Source organism: Rhinatrema bivittatum, chromosome 3 (assembly GCF_901001135.1).
Source record: "Rhinatrema bivittatum chromosome 3, aRhiBiv1.1, whole genome shotgun sequence".
Lineage (NCBI taxonomy): Eukaryota > Metazoa > Chordata > Amphibia > Gymnophiona > Rhinatrematidae > Rhinatrema > Rhinatrema bivittatum.
This window is the reverse complement of record NC_042617.1, coordinates 579,594,842-579,618,140: the sequence shown is the minus strand read 5'-3', so window position 1 is coordinate 579,618,140 and position 23,299 is coordinate 579,594,842. Positions and strand designations below refer to the sequence as shown.

Sequence of the window (23,299 nt, the reverse complement as noted above, 5' to 3'; positions counted from 1 at the left end):
ATGGTTGAAAGAGGCTATTTCTTCTGCTTACATTTGTCGTGGCCAGGTAATTCCTCCTGGGTTGAAAGTGCACTTGATTCGATCTCAAGCTACTTTGTGGACCAAGTGCCAGTTGGTCTCACCGTAAGAAATCTGCAGAGTGGCGACCTGGAAGATTCTACACACTTTTGCTCGACACTACCATTTAGACGTCCAGGCTCAGGATATCAGCAACTTCAGGAGACACGTCGCCCGGGGAGATTCAGGTCATTATTCACCTTATTTGCTCTTTGAACCCCATTATCCTAGGCAGTTTCTTCAGCAGGAGTAGCACAGGACCAACGGTGGGGTCTGATGATGCGAAAAGGCAGGGAGCAAGGAGCGCCGATGGCCCTCCGTTCATCTAGACCTTCGGCCAGCAGACGAGGCAGAGAGTTGGCAGTGCACAATATCGCGGGGCCGACAGGTTCACCTATGGCTGCGTGGCCTAGCGGGGTAGGTGGTAACTCTTCCGAGGCCAGCTCGGGGGAAAGTGGGCCAGAGGCAGGACCGGCCGCAGCGTCAGGGGGAGGGGGTAGAAGCAGGTGAGGAAGATTTCTTGCCATTATATTTGTCCATGAATGCGTCGGATAGGGCATTCAATTCCCTGCCTAGGCCACCCTGCAGGGAGGGTGCAAAAGGGATTTCAAGAAGGTCTGAGTTTAGCTGAGAACGTAGAGGGGATCAAGGTTTCTCTGTGGGAAGGGGGAAAGGTTTAGGTTTGGGGTTTGGGGGGAGCAGAGGAGCGAGAGGGAAATGTCACAAGGAGGCAGGGGATTTAGGGATGGGCGGCAGGCAGATATCGGTATGCAGACACAGGGAGGGGAAGTTCCAGGAGCTGGGAGGTGTCAGGCGCCAAGAAGTAGACCCTCGGTCGGGCAACGAATGAGATCTGCAAAACTGGGCCCTCATGCTAGCGGGTGGCAGAGAGCATTTCCCACGTCAGGGACGCGACTCGGGGAGCAGTATGTAAGCACGATTTACACACCTGGTGGCGCCAGGCCTGCCTTTGTTTGTGTCTTGGGCTGTTCTGTCATATCCCCCTCTGGTTGCTGGTACATTCCTCATCTCAATGCCCTTTGCTCTTTATCTATCTATCCTTGATTGATTCCTGAAAATTAAGTGCATGTTATTGCCAAGGTTTGTTTTTTTTGTTGTTTTTTAACCTCTTCTGGGTCATGCAACCCCCGAATCTGCTTAATGTTATGGTCTACTGTCCTCATTGTGTTCCTGTAGAGGCCTTCCGACAGTAAATGCTAAAGACATATATGTATTACCGTTCATCCCTAGGCCTGTGCATGCCACCCCAGCGATGTGCCTAGGCCCTGCCAGGCAAGGAATCCAAACCCTACATGGAGCCAGCCCTACTCTTTCTTCCTTAGCACCCTCAGAAGGAGCAGGTTAATGTGTAGGAGCAATAAGCTTGGCCTGCCTAGAGTAAAGATTGTACCTCTTACACCTCATTGCTGAATGCTGTATAATTGGGTTTTCTCCCACTCCCTTGGGAATAATACAAGTGTAAAGCAGTATACCAGAGTATGCTGTATTGTATTGCAGTGCAGCAGTCCGCTCTGGTTTTTTTTTTCCTGTGTCCCTGCCTGCACATCAGTTTGCACTTTGGAGGTAAGCTGTGCCTCTAGTGAGATAAGGGGCAGAGGAGGAGTTAAAGCTTCGAGAAAGCAGACCTTTTACCCCTTACACAGATAACAAGAGTCCAGCAATATATTCTGAAATGCTTTGAGGCCAGGAGAGAGAGAGAGATCCACCCGTCTGCCAGAGAATGGCGTACCAAAGGAATCTCTTAGTGCTGGAGAACTTCATAGCCGGTAAATTTGTTCCTTGCACTAACTACATAGACTCCTATGATCCATCCACAGGGAAAGTGTACTGCAGAGTCCCAGACAGTGGCAGAGAAGAGGTAACACAGAGCCAACCTATTGTTTTGTTGTATTTTTTCACTAAATGCTAAGAGATAAAGCCCTTCAAATTACTACATCTTTTGCAAGAGCAAACTGAACAGGCAGAGAGACCAAATGGAGGATTACTTCGCTTTTGGACAATTTACAATCTGTTTGATGTTTTTTCTTTCTTTCTAAATCTCACTGAGTGTGCATTTTCTGTGTCTATGGAAATTTCTAGATTAGTGAAGCTACTGTGGCAACACATCGCTGGAAATGACACAAAACAAATGTCCATGTTTTATTTTACTTCTTGTAGCAGTAGACTTTTATTACCTTTTCGGAGTAACCTAATGGTTAGAGTAGCATACTGAGAACCATGGCCAGGGTTCAAATCCTCCATTGTCTCAGGTACAAACTTACAGACCAATGTAATAAAATATATGCTAAAATCTGGACAAAATGGTAGTGCAGATGTTCTTTTACTCGTGCAGTGGAAAAAAACAAAACAAAAAGCGTTGTCATGGGATGTTGTAAGCTTAATAGCATGCAAATGGAATATATGTTAAGAAAAAATTGTGCTAAACCCAAAACGCATTAAAACGTGCGTAAAATTGAAAATCCATGCTAAAAACTTGAGTAATTCAGTAGGAACAGGAATAAAAAGCAGAGCAAGTGCTGGAAACGCTTAGGACTCCTCTGTACTTCGTAAGACAGTTCACGGAGTTGTAGGAGGTGCATATAAAATCACTGACATGGCTAAGCCATGCCCAGCTGTGGAAGCCGATCTGCATTGCCCACCGTGCTACAGTTCCACAGCCTGTGCTTGAACTGGCATTGTCACTCTTTGCCAGTCTTGGCTCCTTCTCTGACATATACCACGTGGTCCCTATACGGTTGGCACATGGGTGAGAGAGAGCCCGGCCAAGTGGCTGACCACCTGTACGGTACCTCTTAGGTCTCTGAAGTGGGTTCAGAACCACAGACCTCTGGAACGAAGAAAGAAAGCGTGAGTAATAGGAGCAGTCCCCCAGCACCGCGGGGGCTCCCTTTCTAAAGCATGCACTGCCAGGAGCACTGGAAGTTTGCATCCTGACGTTTTCAAGAGTGCGCTTACGCCAGGCAAGATCGTTTCCCGAAACTTTGTCAACAGCAGAGGCCCCACCAAGCCTGTGAGATCTCTGGTGTCTCCTTGCTACTAGCCGTGCCGTGCCAAAAATGGCTTCGCATTCGGGATGTGCACGGCACCAAAATGTGTACTGTTCAGCTGTAGGTCCCCACCCCAATCGGCTCCCGCTTTGATTCTTGCCCCAGGCTCCAGTAGTTCCAAGGCTACCCCTGATGGTACCTTTAGCAGCGCAATGCTACTCCGAGCAGCATTTACCAGTCTGGCTCAGAAGAAGGATGTTCCATTGCTTAAACTGACCACGCGGCTCCAGCTATCAGCAGACAGGGCCGGTGTGTGGTCCAGAGTTTCCACTGCTGTCTCTAAGCTCATCATGCTGATAATCCTGGGTTTCAGTCAAGATGCCCGCCCCAGAGAGCTTACACTTTGATTTAACTGAAATGCTTCCTCTTGTGGTATGTCGGGGGGAGGAGGGCGGCCAGAGAGTAAAAAGGGTACAATAATCGCCCCTCTTACGTTTGGCATCTTAGCTATATCATCAAAGCACACTTCATCTCCTGCCACTGTGTACGCTGACTCTTTTCATCGTGGCCCAGGGTATCTGACTTCAAATGTCTTGGAAACGGCGACTGCTCCCTTTCACCTACTGAAGCCGCTGTAGCTTGGAATGAGACAGTGGAAAGAAAAGGCAATGCACAGAGTGGCTTGACCAAGCCCACGGTCAGTCAGAGGAGCGATATCTCGGACTTCTTCATAGAGAGAGAGAGAGAATTGCTTTGTAGCTCAGTCTCCACCTTTGAATCATATCTGTCTCCAGTAAACCCCAGTAATGTTGTCCTCAGGCGAAATGCCTGCAGCCTGTGCACCCTTCTGCAAATAGCTGAAGCCAGTGCAGCTGTCGTCCTCGCTTCTTCAATAATGTGTCTTCTTTCTCTCTCATCCCTCTTTGTTCTTAGGCCTCTGCTGCGCTAATTCTTCTATTTCCCTGCAAGCAACATGAAAAGGTGCACATAACTCATACTGGCACACACACAAGCAGCTGGACACTACCGTACTGGGCGCAGAAACAGAATAACATGGCCATTAGAAATGAGAGGTAACTTTTATTCAGGGGTTAAATTTCCAGCATTAGGAACCCTAAGCAGTGTGACCTTGTCACACACCTCTCTGCATTGCTGAATAGCAGCTAATACCATCATTAACATAAAATCTGCATGTGTCCACACTAATCTTAGCGCAGATTTTAATTCCTGTTTTAATGCAAATTTTTTCTGCACCGAAAACTCTCTTAAATGCCCAGGTTAATTTAGCACTTAGCGGTTAGGCCGATGCAATATTGTGCGCTCGGCTGGGCACACGGATTTACAGGTGCTTAGGCGCTTGTTCTGGACACGCGTCCAAGCAATAAGGGATTTAGCGCATCCAAAACGCACGTCCAAACCAGCGCCCGACACACACATTTTATTCTCAAAGATTAACATCTGCCCCCTCCCCCCCCCCCCCCCCCGAGAAAAAAGTGTCACCATGGCTGTGCCTAGGTTAGGAAAACGGACGCTCATAACATTGAGCGTCTGTTTTTCTAACCTGCACGCTCCTGAGTGCCCGATGTCGATGAGGCGCTAGGGACACAAACGTTTCCCTAGTGCCTCCTTTTTAGCACAGCAGCCCATTTAAATATTAAATCGGGCGCTCGGGAGAGGTGAATCGGCGCGCGTTTTAAGAGATCGGGCGCTCGGTCACGAGTGCCTGCTTAACGCGTGCTGACATGGCATCGGCCTGAAAGTGCGAGTTAAAACCCACACTAACGCTAGCATGCGTTACTACATTGGTCTATTAGATTTAACCCCTCTAGCGACGAACAAATACTGTGCCTGAATGTAACTCACCCTCAGCTACCAATGAAAAGGCCTGAGCTAAATAGATAAATAAATGAGGACCCTAACAGACCACAGCCATAAATATTTACAGCCTTTGCTTATCCAGAATGCCACAAGAGGAGTGACCCCATGAAACTGTGTCATGTGACTGGGGCGGAGGATGGCGGGGTGCAGAGAAACAGAGAATCTGAAGGCAGGTAGAGTCCATCCATCTATTCTACCGATCTCCTTCCTTTTGCGGTGCCTTAGACCATAGTCCATCTCTGGGCAGGGGGATTCCCCTCTATACCAAACCTTGCTCATGGCTAACTGAAGCCTTGTCACTGGCAAGGCCCTATTTTAGGAAAGTAAAATTCTGCTATAACAATCCCTGTGAATAGCGGACAAGCTTCTTGGCTCATAGTCTAATGGGTATGAAACGAGACTTAATGTCAACGTTTGCGGGTGCGGTGGCACGAGCAGCGGCAGCCATGGAAAAACAGTCAGCGCTCCCGGTGCTTAACGGGGGTACAGTGGCACGGCCCACACCCTCTCTCCGTCCATAGAAAATCTTCTGCGAAACAAAAGCAGCCTGAGACCTTTGCCTGCTGTTTAAACTGGACATTTTCTGGCCAAAATCCTTTTCCGTAGAAGACTTTCCCTATGTAAATGTTTCGGCTCAGTGTTCTGCCTTACAAGAAGGTAAAGGATCTTAATTCCTAGGCCAAAAGATATGCTGTTTGAAAACTTTCCCGCATGTGGCCAAAATGTACATTTGGGCTTCTAATTTTATTCCTACAGACACAAACAAGGGGATTTTAAAACACTGAATTGAGAGCTCCACATGTATTACTTAGCTAAAGTAAGAAAATATATTAATACCATCAAAATGACTGTTTTGTGTTCTGTCCTGCTGATTTTGTTTCTTTGGCTTCTTCAACAGTAACCTTTAGTACTGAGCCTGGTTATTGGCAAATATTTGCTAAATGCTGATGGTTGATGGTTAAATTGTAACTATGCAGGCTTTTCTGAAGTTGGAAGTGCAGAGGAAATACATATAGAATCCATCAAATGAAATGAAAAACTTGAAAACTCTACAATACAATCCACTGTAGTTTTATTTTGCAAGGCGTCCTTCATACAACTGTGTCCCAAAATGTTTTGCAGACATGGAGTGGAAATAGGAAATAAGGGTTGGGCCCAGTAGGAGGGTCACTGCTTCCTATGCCTGGCAGAGGTAGGAAAAGTCAATACTGGGCAAGACTTTTCTTTTATTTAAAGTATAAGAGGTACCATATGTTGGACTAAAGACTCAGAGGCCAGTCCATGTTACTAGAAAGTACCTGGGAGATCCCAAACAGTAGATCCATTCCGTTTTGCTCATTCCCAGGGATAAGCAGTGACTTTCCCAATAATTGTTTATGGACGTTTCCTGAAGGAACTTTTCCACAATCTTTGAGACCCAGCTATGGTAGATGTCTTGCACACATCCTCTGGAAACAAAATATATAAGTGAAAATAAGACAAAAGGGGACTACTAAAGGAGATGTTTAGTAAAGAGGACGATCAGAAACTCTGCGAAGAAGGAAATACCTAGGGTATCTGAATGTAATATGCTTTGAAATGGCTGACCAGGCACAAAAGGTGGAATGTAATTCAAAAATTAAATTAAAACAGCAGCTATTTTAAACAAATACTTCTAGATGGTATTCACACGAGATCTCCTTTGAGGTAAGCTCATTATCATTTCTGGAGGAGGCAGTGTTCAAGTTACCGGCACAATTGAAAGCGAATGCTATGGGACCCGATAGGGTACATCTCAGAAAACTGAAGAAGCTAAAGGAGGTGCTGACCGGACCCATCATGGCTCTGTTGAACTTATCACTTGAAGCAAGAGAGATTCCAAGAAAACGGAGGAGGACAGATGGGGTGGGAACTAGCAGGAAGTATAAAACTGCAGACCTGTAGGTTTGATATCTGTAGTGAGCAAATTAATGGAAACACTACTGAGGTATAGAATAGTGCAATTCCTTGAAGCCAGTGCGTTAAAGAATCCTGGGCAACACAGTTTCACGAGGGGAAGAGCTCATCAAACAAACTTGATTGAATTCTTTGATAAGCTGACAAGATAGTAGATGAGGGGCTGCAGTAGATGTGATGTATCTGGATTTCAGGAAGAGCACTTACACTGGTTCACAAAATACATAGAAAACTGATGACCAACGCAGCCAGTCCTTGAGTTACAAACAGGTCTATCCAGTACCGAGCGGTAGGAAGAGCTGCGTTAGTGCCCGGCGCACCCGCGGTTGCCGCACGCACAGTGCAGCTCACCTACCGCTCGATCCTGAACAATAATTTTATGCAAATGTAAACCGCGTCCGTGAAGCGTTAGGCCCGCGCAACCCATTTTACTGGATAGAGCGCCTATACAGTATCCTGGGTGCGCGGGCCTAACGCTTCACGCTACGCTGGTATCTGTCATTTCAAATGTCATTTGAAATGACAGATACCAGGACGTCGGGACTGCCAGTCCCCCCTCCTCTCCTCCCGAAGCAGGGCGCGAAAAGCAGCCTTGCTCCGGGAGGAGGGGAGAAGGGACTGGCAGTACGAAGTGGCGAAGCGACTTACTTTTTGCAGCCCCCTCCGGACATCGGACGACCTCTCCTGCCTCCAGCTGCTCGCGAAGATGGACGCCTGCAAAAAGTAAGTCGCTTCGCCGCTTCACACTGTCAGTGTCTCTTCTTCCCTCCTCCCGGAGCAAGGCTGCTTTTCGTGCCCTGCTTCGGGAGGAGGGAAGAAGAGACACTGACAGTGTGAAGCGGCGAAGCGACTTACTTTTTGCAGCCCCCATCGGACCTCTCCTGCCTCCCGCTGCGCGACTTACTTTTTTTTGCAGCCATCAGCAGGAACGGATCGTGGCTCCCCTGCCTCCCGGCGAAGACGGACGCTTGCACGGGGGAAAGCGGCCCCTGTGCGTGCAATTGGCCGCTCAAGACGTGACGTCACAACGTTTGGCGTCACGGCATGTGGCGTCACGGCATGTGACGTCACGTCTTGAGCGGCCAATTGCACGCACAGGGGCCGCTTTCCCCCGTGCAAGCGTCCGTCTTCGCCGGGAGGCAGGGGAGCCACGATCCGTTCCTGCTGATGGCCGGACGGCTGCAAAAAAAAGTAAGTCGCGCAGCGGGAGGCAGGAGAGGTCCGATGGGGGCTGCAAAAAGTAAGTCGCTTCGCCGCTTCACACTGTCAGTGTCTCTTCTTCCCTCCTCCCGAAGCAGGGCACGAAAAGCAGCCTTGCTCCGGGCGGAGGGAGAAGAGACACTGACAGTGTGAAGCGGCGAAGCAACTTACTTTTTGCTTTTACGTTTTTTTCGCTTTTTTTTTTTTTTTTTTTGCTTCGGGAGGAGGGGAGAGGACTGGGGCTGCCCCGGAGACCGGCACCCATGATCACGGCCGGGGCAGGTGAGCGGGGGCTGGGGGAAAGCTTGCCATCTACCCTTACCCCTGCCTCTACCGCAGGGGTCAGGGTAGGCGGTAAGTTTGCAGGTTAAACGCGCGACAAAACGGCAGGGAAAACTAGCGATAGTCGGGGCGCGGGTTACGGGATGCTAGGGAATAGCTAATTCGCTCGTTTGCATGCAATATACATGCCGCGTGCGGAAGGGGTTGCCCGGGGATTTTAGGACGCGGTAGGAGTAGGTTAAAGGGGATTCGGGATCGCAGGAAGGGCTAACGCGGGTTAGGAGCGGGGTAAACGCGGCCGCACTTTACTGGATAGACCTAAAAGAAAACAACATAAACTCAATGAGAAGCTGGTTAAGCAATGGAACTCGGATGTCAATGGGGTCCACTCTGTAGAAGGGAAAATGACCAGCAGGATGCCACAAAAATTGGTGCTAGGCCCAGTTCTTTCCAAGGTCTTCATAAGTGGCACTGAGAAAGTTAGAAGGGGATGTGTGCCTATTGGCAAATGAAATGGAAATCTGCAACAGAATAGAAATAAACGGGGAAATAGATGATAAAATTATTTTAACAAATTGAAAGAATGGTCAAGTGTTTAGAGACTGTTTTACTCCAAAAGGAGTGCATAAAACCAAGGACCAAATAACATTTTTGAGCAAAGTAGGGTAGTAGGTTTACTATATCTGATTTTATCAGACACAAGGTCAACACTACTATAAAGGAAGTAGAGGTGACCATGTACAGCGGCAAGCAGTGGCAAAATCTAGCAGTACAATTGTACAAATCAATGTTTCCCAACCCTCTCTTGGAGGCACACCCAACCAATCGGGTTTTCAGGATTGCCACAATGAATATGCATGAGCTAGATTTGTATACCCTGGGTCTCCAGTCTATGCCAATCTATCTCATGCATGTTCATTCTGCAAACCCGATTGGTTAGGGGTTCCTTCCGGAGAGGGTTGGAGAACACTGGCACAAATGCCATTAACTGAAACTGCACAGCTGGTCATTTTTCCTTGTACCTTTTGTTCGCCGTGAACTTGGGTAATACTCAGTATTAAAGCTGTTCTGTTGTGTTCTGAGCCCACAATGGCTGTCTGAACCTTGGTCGTGCCCTGTTTCTCCAGAAATGGATCTACACCCGGTCTGATTCTGGTTCTGGTCCCTTAATGTTGGACTCCAGTGACACAGCTGCTGCTGATTCTGACCAGGCCCTCCTCCTCACCAGTCAAGTGACACAGGATTATCACAAGTCCTTGGGAATAGCTTGACAGGTTTCTAGAGCTGTGAAACACACGGGAATCAGAAGTACCAACCATGGATTTGAACGTTCACAAAGGACTGCGTTTTCTTATTTGGCTCCATCTCTATAGAACCCATTGCCATTAGCTGCTCGGGTAGAGAGAAGTTATTGGACATTTTGTTAAATTGCTGAAGACCTGCGCAAGCTTTTAATGCGGGATCATTTCTGTTTGCACCTTGCAGATTTTGCCTGTATGTGTTTCCTGATTTTGTAAAGTTGTATGTGTAATGCCCTCCTTGGTTTACTGCCAGAATGAAAGGGGCCACACAGCCCCCAGGGCCAATCTCGCTGTCTTGGACCTCTAACTCTTCTCTCCATTCACCGCGCTGTTAGCCACTGGGGTGTGCTGGGGAGGGCCTTAGCTGCACACAGGGTGGGGATCACGGCTCCGTCTCTGCAGTCCCACTCGACCTTTCACGCCAGGTTACTCTCTCCAGTATATCTCGGCAGACTGGTCCTCCAGTTCAGAACGAGCAGGTACCAAGCCTGAAGTGGTGTTCAAATAATAAGTTTACTGTAACTCACCAAGCCTTGATCCAAAATAAAAATAGGACAAATGATAAAATACAAACTACAAATTTCTTGATACAGAAGGAACTCCAAGTGCCTTAGACTCTTTTTCTCTCTGAGTCGATATCCCTTCCTGGTGATAAGGAAAGTCAAAAAAAAAAAAGCTCTTCTCCAAAACAGTGGGTGGTACTTAAAGAAGCCTGCCTTCCATCCAAGAATAAAGCAGTTCTTACTTCTGGTAACTCTAGTGCCCACCCTAATCCCCTCAGGCAGGGGAGGGTAACGGGCCAAAAACAAAACCAACTCTCTCAAAAGGGAAAAAAAAATCTCTCCCCTTCTCTTCTGTTCTCAAACTGGACAGTCCCTCTTCCAGGGCTGTGAAGCAGGGCAAACTCTTGCCCCTCTCCAACAGGCCGTGAGGGCCTGAATTTTGGGAAACCCCCCCCCCCCCCCCCCCAAACGACTCCATGCCTTCCAGAAACCAAAAGCTACAACCAATCACGCATTGCGTCTGCTCAACTCCAAATTATACTGGAGGAGCCTGAGTAATCCCAGGGTGGGGAAAAAAAATCTTAGGGATGGTCCCAAAAGTGCTAAAAAAAAAAAAAAAATCTGTTCCTAGGATGGGGAAAATAAAGAAAAAAAAAAAAAAGGGGAAGGGAAGAATTACAGTTTTGTTTTATTTTTAGTTTTCATTGTTGTAATTGTAAATTGTTTTGCTGCTTATATGCGTTTTGTTTTTAATCAGTGTAATTGTAAATTGCTTGAAGAGCAGTATATTCAATTTAAAATAATGATAATCTAGGGCAGGAAAACCCTGCATTGGGCCTGACCAAGCAGCCGCAGTTTTGGAAACCTCTGTGAGCCTCTCCAGCCCCACATGCTTGGTCCGGCTGTGAGGGATTGGGGGGACACCAGTGAGTGTAGTGCCTGGTTCTTGTGCTTCCAGCTCCCCGTCTGTCCCACTCAGCCTTGGCACCCAGCACTAAGTGACCACTGCACCAACTCTTTAGGGGTAGAAAACGGCTTTGGTTTAGAACAGCGTGACGCGCGTCTCCACCCACACACACCAGATCTGACCGGCCATAGTGACTGCTAAGGCATCAGCGAGACATTATGCAAACCCCCCATGAACCAAACTGGATATTATTTTGTATCCTGTAACTTGCGACAGCGGTTCTGAACTTGGACGTCTCCCCTGGTTCTTGGAAAGTTCCTGGGGCGCAACGTAAAAGTACAATTTTTATATTCATAAAGGCGCCTCTACTTAACCACCTTCATATTTGCAATATTTCACCCTGACAGACGGGTAATTTACCTTTAATCCCTTTAGTGCTGTAATTGCTGTGTTTTCAGAACTGGAACAGCCTCGTCAGTCTTTCTTCTTTCATGCGTGCGACAGGATACATTTTGCTCTCTCATGTTCAACTGTTCACCAAACATCTTTTCTTTTGTGTTTTTCTTGATTTCTTTTACTTTGTCAAAGTATTTTTTTTTCTTGCCTTTCTTGTTTTCTTTTACTTTTCAAGGTATCGCTATTTTTTCTTTTCACAGGTAAGTTTGTTACTCCAGATTTCCAAAAATTTGAGTTCAGCCCAGCTTCAGCTCTCTTCATAACAGTGGACCATAAACCCGGCTTCAAAAGATATTCCTGCTGCTTGCCTGCGAGATGTCTTTATTGGACCAGCATGATGGGTGTGCTCGCCGCTTAGGCCTAACTTTGCTGCCTGTGCCCAAATGTCAGCCAGGGCCATGGATCCAGAAACTACACACTAAAAGTATTTTTAACTTCTTTAGGCCTCCAGATCAGCAGAGAGGAAACCATTACCAGCTGAGGGACCATTGCCTAAATGATAATAATTTAAAAAAAAGGCTCGGTGCCTCATAGAGAAATCTCTATGCAGGTGCCCTTACCCCTCTACTAAACAGCGAGAGAAACTGTGCTTAATGGTGTCAAAACACACAGGAGCCAAAGTCAAGGAACTGTGGGCACCGGCAACACATCGGTGTACAGAAGGAGTGCCCCTGGTGCCATCACTGCGCCATCGATGAGTAAATGCACCATTATCTATGATGGCGCCACCAACTTCTCAGCGCCGGTCAGACAAATAAAGTTAGCTCATTTTGAACCTACTCCTGCCAAGCAGGCCACTTCTATTTCCAAATGGGAACATCATCCCTTTTACCAGGAAAATGTTGCTTGACTGCGTTAAAAACTGTTTTACTAACATACCAGATTCTCCTTCTCCATCCCATTTAGAAAGAACGTCTCCTATTTTGGAGTCCGTGCCCCTAAAATATTGCAATTTTTCATTTATAGTCCATCTTTTGTGACACTTCAGAGCGGATTACACTTAGGGTACTATAGCTTACAATCTAAGGGGGTTATTTATTAATGTAAGCCCCTCTTCGGGGACCTGCCAGAGTGCAGGAGTACACTGTGGTCCCTGGGGCCAGCTGTATCCCCTGTTCTCCTCTCTTCTCCAATTCACGCCAACACCGTGGCAAGAGGCTGCCAGGGTGCCAGGGTTTTTTCCAGCAGGGAGGGCCCCCGACTCACAGGGTCTAGTGCCAGGCTTGGTGTTTCTGAAGATTCAGTCTCCCTTGTGCTCACACTTGCAAGTCCGGCTTGAGGGCTTCTTAGGCTCTGAAGAAACAGGCTGGACACATGAATTAGGTTTTCAAAAATGTTTACTGTAACCAAGAAAATTCTGTAAAGTGCAATTTGCAAAGATACTTTCTCAGAAAATCTTCATACAAATAATCAGTCCAGAGGGGGCCTTTTCTCAGTGCTCTCCAAACTGAGTCTGTGTCCCTTTGGGTTGGAAGCCCTAAGAGTCCCACTCTGAATGCTAGGGACCATGGAGTGCCTATCTTTTCTGATGTTAAACTCCACAAACTGAGCATCTGGAGACCGAAAGCCCCACTACAATGTAATCAAAATGCAAAAAGAAAAACTCCTTCATCTAGTGGGCAGAATGGTGGTTCAGATGTTAAAAAAAATGTCTCCAGAAACTGTAAAACCCTCTTGAAATAAAAACTCTTCTTCCTTCTCAGGTCACTGCCCCTCTCTTTTATATCTACCAAGTAGACAAGCAGCACCTTCTCCTACCCTCTCACAAGCAGAGGTGACTTCCCTCCTGGGCAAACTCAAGTCTTCAAAAATAAACTCTCTGTAAAAGACAAACCTCGTTCAAAACGCTCCTCTTCTCATCCCAGAATAATCCCTCCCTGGTCCGTGAGGAGGCTGTCAAGGGCAGATTATTTTCCCCAGTGTGGAACAGACTGTGGAGCCTGAAGTTGGGGACCAGTCTTACTCTCTTCCTCTCACTCCAAAAATAAAGCAACAAACCACACCTATGCACATGCACAATCTGCCTTGGCTCAAGGTTAGGTAGACTTCTGCACTTTGCTGACCAATCCAAATTGGCCTTGATGAGGAATCAGAAAGGGGTGGTCTGCAAAGTGCAGAAGTCTACCTAACCTTGAGCCAAGGCAGTTGTAGATAATGAGCGATCCAAAGGGTCCCTACACTAAGCATTTTTCCCATTGACATAAAATGGAAGATAGCCTTTAGTAAAAGACCCCCTAAGTTTATAGCTGAGGCAATGAAGGGCAACATGACTTGCCCAAGTCACAAGGAACAGCGGTGGGATTTGAGCCCTGCTCTAATCACTAGGCTGCTAGGCCACTCCTTACAATCTGAAACGCAATCTACTATTCTACCATACAGGTCGATACAGTAACGTGCGGTTAAAGATTCCCCGTCTGTAACGTGCTGGGAGCGCACAATACAGACGAGTAAGGCGATTCAGCGATACAGTCTCCAGTTTCACGCGTCCCTAGCGCTTCCTAAAACAGACTCATAACCCTTTCCGCACCCAGCATGTAAATGAACGAAAAAGCTGTATAATGAAGGAATTAGCTATTCCCCTCCGATACTGTAACAGGCGCTGATATTATCTCCTCAGTAACCCGCTGTTTTGCCGCGGCCTTAACGTGCTAGTTTACCGCCTCCCCCTAGTAGGAGTTAGAGTAGTGTAAAAAACATTGCTTACCTGCCCTGGTCCCGCCCCATCTCCGGTGTAGCCCCAGTTCAGTCTCCTGCAGCCCCGTCCGGTCCCCTCCTTCCGAAGCAAAAAAAAAAACAAAACGAAAAAGTAGCAAGGCTCGGGCCTGCTACGGCAGTCCCTTCTCCCTTCCTCCCGATTTCGCACGGGCATCCATCCAGGCAGAGGGAGCGGGCGGCGAAACGGCCTCTGGTTCCCTCTGCCTGGATGAACGTACGGCCCCCGCCGGAATGAATGCCCGTGCGATTTTGGCGCTCATGCCATGAGCGCCAAAATCGCACAGGTCGCACAGGTCGCACAGGTCGCACAGGCGCGCATTCATTCACTGCAGGTGGGGGCTGCCGGAGGCTGCTTTCGCCACCGGCTCCTCCGCCTGGATGAATGCGCGCCTGTGTGACCCGGCCCGCGGCCTCGTTTGAACACGCGCCCAGCCAGATACCGCCGCCTACCAGCCCGATCGAACACGCGCCTACCCGCCCAAGGCCCACCCGGATCCCGCCGCCGCTGCCGCCTACCCACCCGATGGAACACCCGGCTCCCGCCGCCGCCCGCCTGGACCCACGCGGCCCTCCGGCTCCCGCCGCTGCCTGGATGACCGCACGAAAGTGACAGGTATTTAAACATTTTTTTTTTAACACTCAGGTTTTTACATATTTTTGGTTTTTTTTGGGTTTTTTTTTACACTTCCTGGTACCTGTCATTTCAAATGTCATTTGAAATGACAGGTACCAGCGCACCCAGGTTACTGTATAGGCGCTGTATTAAGCGCCTATACAGTAAAATGGGTTGCGCGGGCCTAACCCTTCCCTACCGCTTTAAAGCCGCGGCATGCATTTGCATGCGATTAGAAGAGAGTATCAGGCGCTAGGTCAAGAGAGCTGTGCGTGCGGGGAGGAAGGGTGCGCCTGACACTGCCGCACTGCTTCTACCGCGGCCTTACTGTATCGAACTGATGGTAAGGTAGGCAAGGAATTATGCAAACTGAGTTGCAGTTTGTCCAAAGGTTCATCTTCATCCAAGGGCAGGATAACTTCAAGAAGGGTCACAATCCTATAACTCTCTGCGGTACCATTCTGGTGCTGAAACTGAAGGAATTATTGATTTAAGTCTCCCTCCAATCTCTTCATCATATGGGTTGCATGTTTTTCACTACTGATAAAACAAATTTTTTCTTTCAACCCTCAGAGTGGGAGTCATCAGTGTGGTTGATTACTGTCCTGCTTGTCCATGGAGAAAGCAAACTTGTTTACCTGTAACAGATGTTCTCTGTGGACGACAGGACAAATCAGCCACACAATCCCACTCTCTTCCCATAACTGAAGATTAGCTTGCTACAAACTGAGGAGACTCACACGATGGTGGCTATGCAGGAAGACCTGTGCATGCTCAGAAAACCACTTTGGTGTTTCTGAGCTGTGAGGGAGCTTTTCATCTCAGTGCTGTCAAATTGTCTCCCACTTATGTGACTGATTTGTCTTGCTGTCTATGGTAAATGACTTTGCTATAAGTGCATTAAAATAATCAAGCAGTTATGATTGTGTCTTTAAAGATAGAGGCTGCAGTTGCAGCTGCCAAAGATGCCTTTCCAGGTTGGTCTTCCAAGAGCCCCCAAGAAAGATCGCAGATTTTGAATAAGCTGGCAGATCTGCTGGAGCGCCATTTGGAGGAGTTTGCAGAGGCAGAGTCAAAGGATCAAGGTAAAGGCAGCGTGAACAGCGTCCCCATGGAGGTGGTGGAGACTAGAACGGTATTGAATTCAAGAAACCATGGGATAAACAGAGGGGATCCTGAGGGAGTAGGGACTGTAAAGCTGGTGTAGATGGACAGACTAGATAGGCCGAATGGTCTTTTTCTGTTGACTTGTTTCTATGTTCTTATGAATACCCAGAACTGTCAATACCTAATTGAGAGATGTGTCTTAATGGCCCACTGAATTGTACTGGAGTAGAGACGGTGCAAATGTGTTGATCTTGATGATGAGGCTAGTTAAGCGAATAAACTTATCCAGCAAACTTAGACCATATATTCAGTAGCACAGCTATGCTGCTGAAAATAGCCAGCCGTTTTAAAATTATCCAGATAAGTATATCTGGTTAACTTTAGGACATCTCTATGGGCTGACCAGACTTAGCCAGATAAGTTATCTGCCTAAGTCATCTCCTCCCTGGGATGCCCTCACCCCATCCGCTACTTAGCCGCTAACTAGCCAGAAAACTGGTTATCTGGTTAAATGGTGGCTTTTCACTGGGGCCAGATATTCAGCAGCCTCTACATAGCTGGATAAGTCCTAACCCCTCTGGCTAAGTAGTGCTGAATATCACCCTCACAATCTATAAGGGACCGCCCTTGTTAATTAAGAACTGTCCACGCCGGATACCTCCGAATCTGAAATGTTGTACAGCGGATGATATAGTTTGTTTTCCTGCATTGGTCCAGAGAGGTCGCTAGCATTCAACAGTTTGTGTCTGTTGCCGGTAATATGAATTCAGTGGTGCAATTTTCTCATTTTGCTCAAAATTAAAATAGGATATTTCAGCCTTATGCAAAGACACAGCTATCCTAGTGTTAAAAAGAAACAAATGAGAGAAGTTCTTGAATTAAGCATTTATTTGTAGCACAATGGTTATCTGCATCAGCTTTCATGTATGTCTTCGAACTCGGATTCTAGTCAGCGCTCTAAGGTCCTGATTTACTAAACTTGTGTTCCTCTAGCGATGCCCCTGTCTCACCTCATTTTCCTCTTCAACCCCTGATACTCCGAATGAAAATTTCAGTTTGCTTGATTGTATTATATGAAGATACAAGCTCTAATTTTAGCAAAAGTGAGATTTGCTTCCTCCTTTGGGACTATCCTAAGCGTCCTTGCAGGTTCCACAAAGCGCACACTTTTGTCGAAGACAGAGAAATCGGTCATTAGGCAACAACCGATGAAAGCAGAATGTTTCCATTCAACCCTAGAGAACTCAACCCTGTTGAGTTCTCTAGGGTTGAACGGAAATGTGTTCTTACACTTTCTAAAGAAGGAATGCATGTACCTGGTGATTGTGGATAGGATAATAAAAGTACCACTCTATGATGAGGCTATGAATGCTTTTTGTTTTTGTTTCAGGAAAAACAATTACCTTTGCCCGCACTGTGGATATCCCTCGGTCTGTGTTCAATTTCCGATTCTTTGCCTCTTCTATCTTGCATCATACCACAGAATGCACACAGATGGACCTCCTGGGCTGCATGCACTATACCGTGCGCACTCCAGTTGGAGTTGGTAAGGCACTCCCAGAACAGCAACAGTAAAGTCCAGTACAGCGTCTTCACATTTTAAGGTGTCCACTTCTGCGGTAGTTTGAAGTTGTGTTGACCCCGACAAAACACCAAAAATGAGGGAAATTGCAACATCACACAAGCCAGCAGGGAAGAAAATTTGAGCTGGGATTTGATTTGCTTTAACATAAAAATTGATATTAAAATGAACTTTTGAATCCACCATTTTTAGCACTATTTATAACCCCTCTACTGGACAGCAAACCCAAGTGACAGATATACACTTGCTGGTTATGTAAACTGAAAAGAAGTTTGTCTATGGCTAACCCTCGGTACCACATTGGCATCAGTATGGATCACCACAGTAGCAGCTGCTGACTTCCCTCTCTCCTCAAGATTAAATGCATTGCCTCCATGGCATAGCCCTACAGGACAGGAGACTCATTGATAAAATAGCATTGGGGGTGTATCACCATCCACCTGGCCAGAAAAAGGCAGACAATGAAATGCTACCAAAAATTAGGGAGGCTAACAAAATTAGCAACATAGCATGCAATCTGCATACCTTTAGGGATCCTACCAAGCACTTGTGACCTGGATTGACCACTGTTGGAAACAGGATACTGGGCTTGATGGACCTTTGGTCTGACCCAATATGGGAAAGCTTATGCTCTTATGCTGCAGCCCCAACAGCCACTCACAAAGCCAGCCTCCAACTCAGTGATCAAAGTACCTTATATACATAATGGTCTCATCTGTACTGGGTGGACATTTTGCAAAGGGCAGCCATGTTAGTCTGTTAGTCTTTTTCAGACGTTCCTACTTGGCTCTCTTTTTTTGGTACTATATATAATACATTTATACACATATACATTTTATTTTGCACTTTATTTTGGAATGAAAGGCAATACACTTTTGAGCCTGGTAGCGCACACTCTGTGTATTTAAGTCTCCTTTCCGGAGTTCCTTCTTCAGCTCTCTGTGCATTACTCATGAGTACGAGTGTGTTGGCTGCGTGAGGATCTGTCATTAGACGCGCCAGGCATTTTGATTTAGCCAGCAATTTGAAAGAGGTTGCCTTGCTGAGGGTGAGGTGGTGCCCAGCTGCCGAGTGAATCATGACATTGACAAGATGGAACGTGCCTAAGTGTTCTGCCTTCCAATGCCACCTGGGCAGGAGGGGGAATGTAGCAACAAAAGCAACTCGGAGGAAATGTTGGCAGCTTATAAATGAACAGATGGACTGAGGCATGAGCTTTTTTTTTTTAGCATGTTTTATAAAATAACTGTACGCATTCTTTTATGTCAGATAAAATGGTTATAGGAAGAGTCTGCTGTGAAGATGTGGCCTTCCCCCTGCCAGAGATCTGTCTGTTCTAAGATGGATTTCATTTTACTGTAGCAATACAGGCATAACATTAACCTGTCCACCAGGCATAACATTAACCTGTCCACCAGGCATAACATTAACCTGTCCACCAGATGTCACTGTTGCTGAACCAATACGCCCAAGAATAGCATCTACATCTAATATACAAAGGATATGGCCCAGGAGGGAGGTGCTTCAGGCCTTTCTCATTCCCTTCTTTTTCTCTCTTGTTCGCTGAGGTAAAGAGCATTGGTAAAGAGTCTAGGACTGAATGTTCTTCTTGCAGAGCCTTTAATTCACCTGTCTCTGGGGAGATGAGGCCATTTTAGGTAGTTGATGTTTAACCAATCCGTAGAGTGACCATAAACCTCCAGAAGGAGAAACTGAGCCAGTTAACCCCCGTCACATGAATGGAGATGTAGTATTCTGCTTAGGGCAATCAGAACTGTCGCTGTCTGTCCTCTTTTAACATAAATATAAATTTACCATACCTGGTAACTCTCCAGGTCTTCGGGCGCAGAGACCCGATTTTGGACCTCCAGGAGAGTTGCCAGGTTCTGCAAGCCCAGGATGTTGGCTCTGTCTGCACCACTGATGGCCACTTCTGGCAGTGGCTGCTGCTTTTGTGGGGCTGGAAGTAAGGACATTGAATCACTGTTCTCTGTGCGATTCTCTGTCCCTCCTAATGCATCTTCACTGCGAAACACGGTCATGTCGGGGGACTTACTACTGTTGAATCAGACTTTTATGTTCGGACTGCTCTACTTCGAATAAAGGCTACACGAGTACTTCAATTCCCAGTGTATGGATTATAACTTTTTTTGAATTTCAAACACCTCACTCTTTCTGATTGACTTTTACTTGTGAGGTCGTATTTTTTTTTCCACTTCTTATTTTGGAGGCCTCTGATGACTCAGCAGATGCTGAAAATACAAAAGACAATTCCACCACTGCTTATAGGACCTAAGAATGAGTGCGTGGAAAACGCCGAGAGGGAGGAGATAATATAGTAGATGATGGTAGGCAAACACTGATTGGCTCATCCAATCTGCCCAATTATTCAGGTGTACACAGCTTAGTGTACGTTCCAGTCGCCAATAGAAGCTTGACTGCCTGTGGGAGTTTGCTCCTTAGTCTGCTTTTGTCATCATTCTCTTTGCTTCTCTACCATCCCGAGTAGATGAGTATACAAGTTCCCTGACTTAATCCAGCATCCAGTTCCTCCCACTCTACCATCAGGCTCTAAACATCTCCCAAAACTAATGAGGCTGTTGCTCCCAGCATTCAGTCACCCGTGTCCTCTTGGCCTTGCTTAATTATATCTGGTCACCGCATCCTGCTAATACTGACCCAGCTGGTTTCTGGGGCGTTTTAGCCTTATTATTTATTCAATTTATATTCCTCCTTTCAGGACTACATTCAGGTTCCTGCTGGTTCCCACCCAGCTACCCTGTGGCCTGTGATATCAATAGTTTACTCTCCCTTTATCCCCCTTACCACGGCTCTTGAAGAAATAGAGGGTGAATTGTGTGTAATATCTAATTTTCCCAAGCTTGTCCCCTACTACTGTCCTCTCTATCTGTCCCAGGTTTGCTGAAATTCTGTCTCACTACTGATTTCAGTTATCTCGTCTGACGCTGGCCAAGTAGGTAAGGAAGGGGAGCTGAGGCACCAGTCAGGGAGTGAGGGAGAGGGTGCACTGGTTGGGTAGGGAGAGAAGATGGCAGTGACACTGGTTAGGAAGAGATGGAAAAGGTGACACTAATCAGGGAGGGAAGGTGAATGTGGCACTGGTTGGGCAGCTATAGGCTTATTTTCCAAAATCCAACAATGCAGTGAGGGTTGGTAAAAAAACACAATTTTGCCCTGGTACCTCTGGGAAGCCTTGAGCTAGCCCAGATACAACAACGCCTCACTTTATTTGGGTTCACACTGGTGTGAGTGGCCAAGTAAGAGAAGTTTTCAAAAAATTTTCACTGCTAATATTTCCTCTGGCATGAAAGAAATCCCGAGACAGCATGCAGATGGGAATGATCTTAATTGTTCTTCTACTGCTAATGGAATTGTCTAAAAAAAAAAACAAAAACATGCACTGCTTCTCGTGTCGTGTAACGTTTTATACCTTCTGTCCCCCCCTTTCTAGCTGGGTTAATCAGCCCCTGGAATTTGCCTCTCTACTTGCTGACCTGGAAGATAGCTCCGGCCATCGCGGCGGGAAACACGGTCGTTTGCAAGCCCAGCGAGCTGACTTCGGTCACGGCTTGGATGATGTGCAAACTGCTGGTGGAAGCAGGTGAGGTTCATGTGAGAGGAGGAGCAGCACAGCTCTCATTTAACTTTTCTTACCTGATGGGGTTTGGGAACTCTGCAAAATGAACTCTCTTATCTCCGGCCATCATGAAACACTGCATTTACAACTGATCTGAAGCCAGTTTCAAATGCACTGCAAGAAAATGAAATGGGGACTGCATTATAATTGGCTTCATTTTTGTCCTCTTTGTCTGTCTGTTTCTTTACAGTTTGTCTGCAGCATATATTTAGTCATAGAGGCTGTGAAGAAGCTTCTCCTAATTTTTCTGCAAAAGCTTTTCCTCAAATAGTGAACAGAATTCGTGAAAACAATAGCGAAAAAAGGCCTTTTCTGCTTGCACATCTTTTTTTTTCAGTCATTGGAGACCAAGACACTTTTCAGATTTATTGGGGGGCGGGGGGAGGGATTGAAGGGGGATGGAAAACCGCCTCTCTCTCAAATGAAGTGCTCGCTTGTCAACTCCTTGTGAACCTGCTCCATTCTGAGAACATATTTCCTCCGTGAACTACAAAACTACCTTGCTGCCATCCTTCTGGGTCAGCCACTTTATTTCCAGTGCATTAACGTTATTTTCAGCATAAATGTGACGGTAAATAGGGGAAACAGAATGGGAATAGGCTACAGTTACTAGAGCACTGGGCAAAGTCTCACTTCTCCTGAAACGTGTGTCGAAAGAGCAATAGCAGTGAAGGATCATAGAAACATAATGATGGCAGAAAAAGACCAATCGGCCCATCCAGTCTGCCCAGCAAGCTCCCACACTTATTTTCCCATACTTATCTGTTTTATCTACCAGAAAGTTCAGGGCCCTTGTTGGTAACTGTTTGATTCAAATTTCCTGCCATCCCCTGCCATTGATGCAGAGAGTAATTGGAGTTGCATCAAAGGCTTAATGGTTAAGGGTAGTAATTGCCACATCAAGCAAGTTACCCCGTTGCTTGTTCACCCAGACTGCATAGATCCATGCCTTGTTGGATGTTGTCTGAATGTAAATCCTCTTTTCCACATTTCCCCCTACCGTTGAAGCAAAGATCAGTGCTGTATATGTATTCAAAGAGATGTATCAGACTTAATTGGTTTAGGGTAGTAACCGCCGTAATAAGCAAGCTACCCCTACTCTTATTTGTTTACCTAGATTGTGAAGTTCAGTCCTTGTTGGTGGTTGTCTGAATGCAAATCCTGTTTTCCACATTTCCCCCTGCCATAGAAGCAGAGAGCGACTATATATGCATTCAAAGTGATATCAGGCTTAATTGGTTTAGGGTAGTAACTGTCGTAATAAGCAAGCTACCCCCATGCTTCTTTGTTTACCCAGATTGTGAAGTTCAGTCCTTGTTGGTGGTTGTCTGAATGCAAATCCCCTTTTCCACATTTCCCCTTGCCGTTGAAGCAGAGAGCAATGTTGGAGTTGCGAAGGCTTATTGAGTAAGGGTAGTAATCATCAGGTAGTAGCCTCCTTTCCAGTACTCCACCTCCTTGTCTCTTCTCTTCATTTCCATTCTCTAGCCTATATGGATCCACAGTGTTTGTCCCATGCCCCTTTGAAATCCTTCACAGTTTTAGTCTTCACCACTTCCTCCGGAAGGGCATTCCAGGCATCCACCACCCTCTCCGTGAAGAAATACTTCCTGACATTGGTTCTGAGTCTTCCTCTCTGGAGCTTCAAATCGTGTTTCCTTTTTCTACTGATTTTTTTTCCAACAGAAAAGGTTTGTTGTTGACCATGGATCATTAAAACCTTTCAAGTATCTAAAAGTCTGTATCATATAGGGATGTGCAGAGGGGACGCCATACGTTGCATTCGGGATTCGTATTCGTCAGGGGGGCAGATATGTTGCATTCAGCAAGGGGGCTCCTGATACGTTCATGCGTTAATTCTTATTCGTTTCCCAGATAAAATTGAATTAACTACAACCCCCCTCCCTCCTGACCCCCCAAAGACTTACCAAAACTCCCTGGTGGTCACATGGTAAAATTTCCCCCTGGAAATTTTGCACTCTTGTAACCCTTAGCATACCTATACAATGATAAAGATAAGTTGTATAGATTGTACAAAGTTATTTTCTCTCTACCTTTCTACCCTATCCTATCAGTTTGTTTTATGCTTTCATATAT

At 46.5% G+C, this 23,299-nt stretch overlaps 1 protein-coding gene across 1 annotated transcript in view; it reads left to right on the top strand.

Moving 5' to 3' along the window:
• Nucleotides 1-1,725: 1,725 nt before the first annotated feature.
• Nucleotides 1,726-23,299, top strand: part of ALDH8A1 (aldehyde dehydrogenase 8 family member A1) — a 37,641-nt gene continuing 16,067 nt past the window's right edge. The window contains exons 1-4 of the mRNA XM_029596611.1: nucleotides 1,726-1,936; nucleotides 15,793-15,940; nucleotides 17,353-17,508; nucleotides 21,017-21,166. Of these exons, the coding sequence (XP_029452471.1) occupies nucleotides 1,799-1,936; nucleotides 15,793-15,940; nucleotides 17,353-17,508; nucleotides 21,017-21,166 (592 nt within the window). The 5' untranslated portion in view covers nucleotides 1,726-1,798. The remainder of the gene's footprint in view (nucleotides 1,937-15,792; nucleotides 15,941-17,352; nucleotides 17,509-21,016; nucleotides 21,167-23,299) is intronic.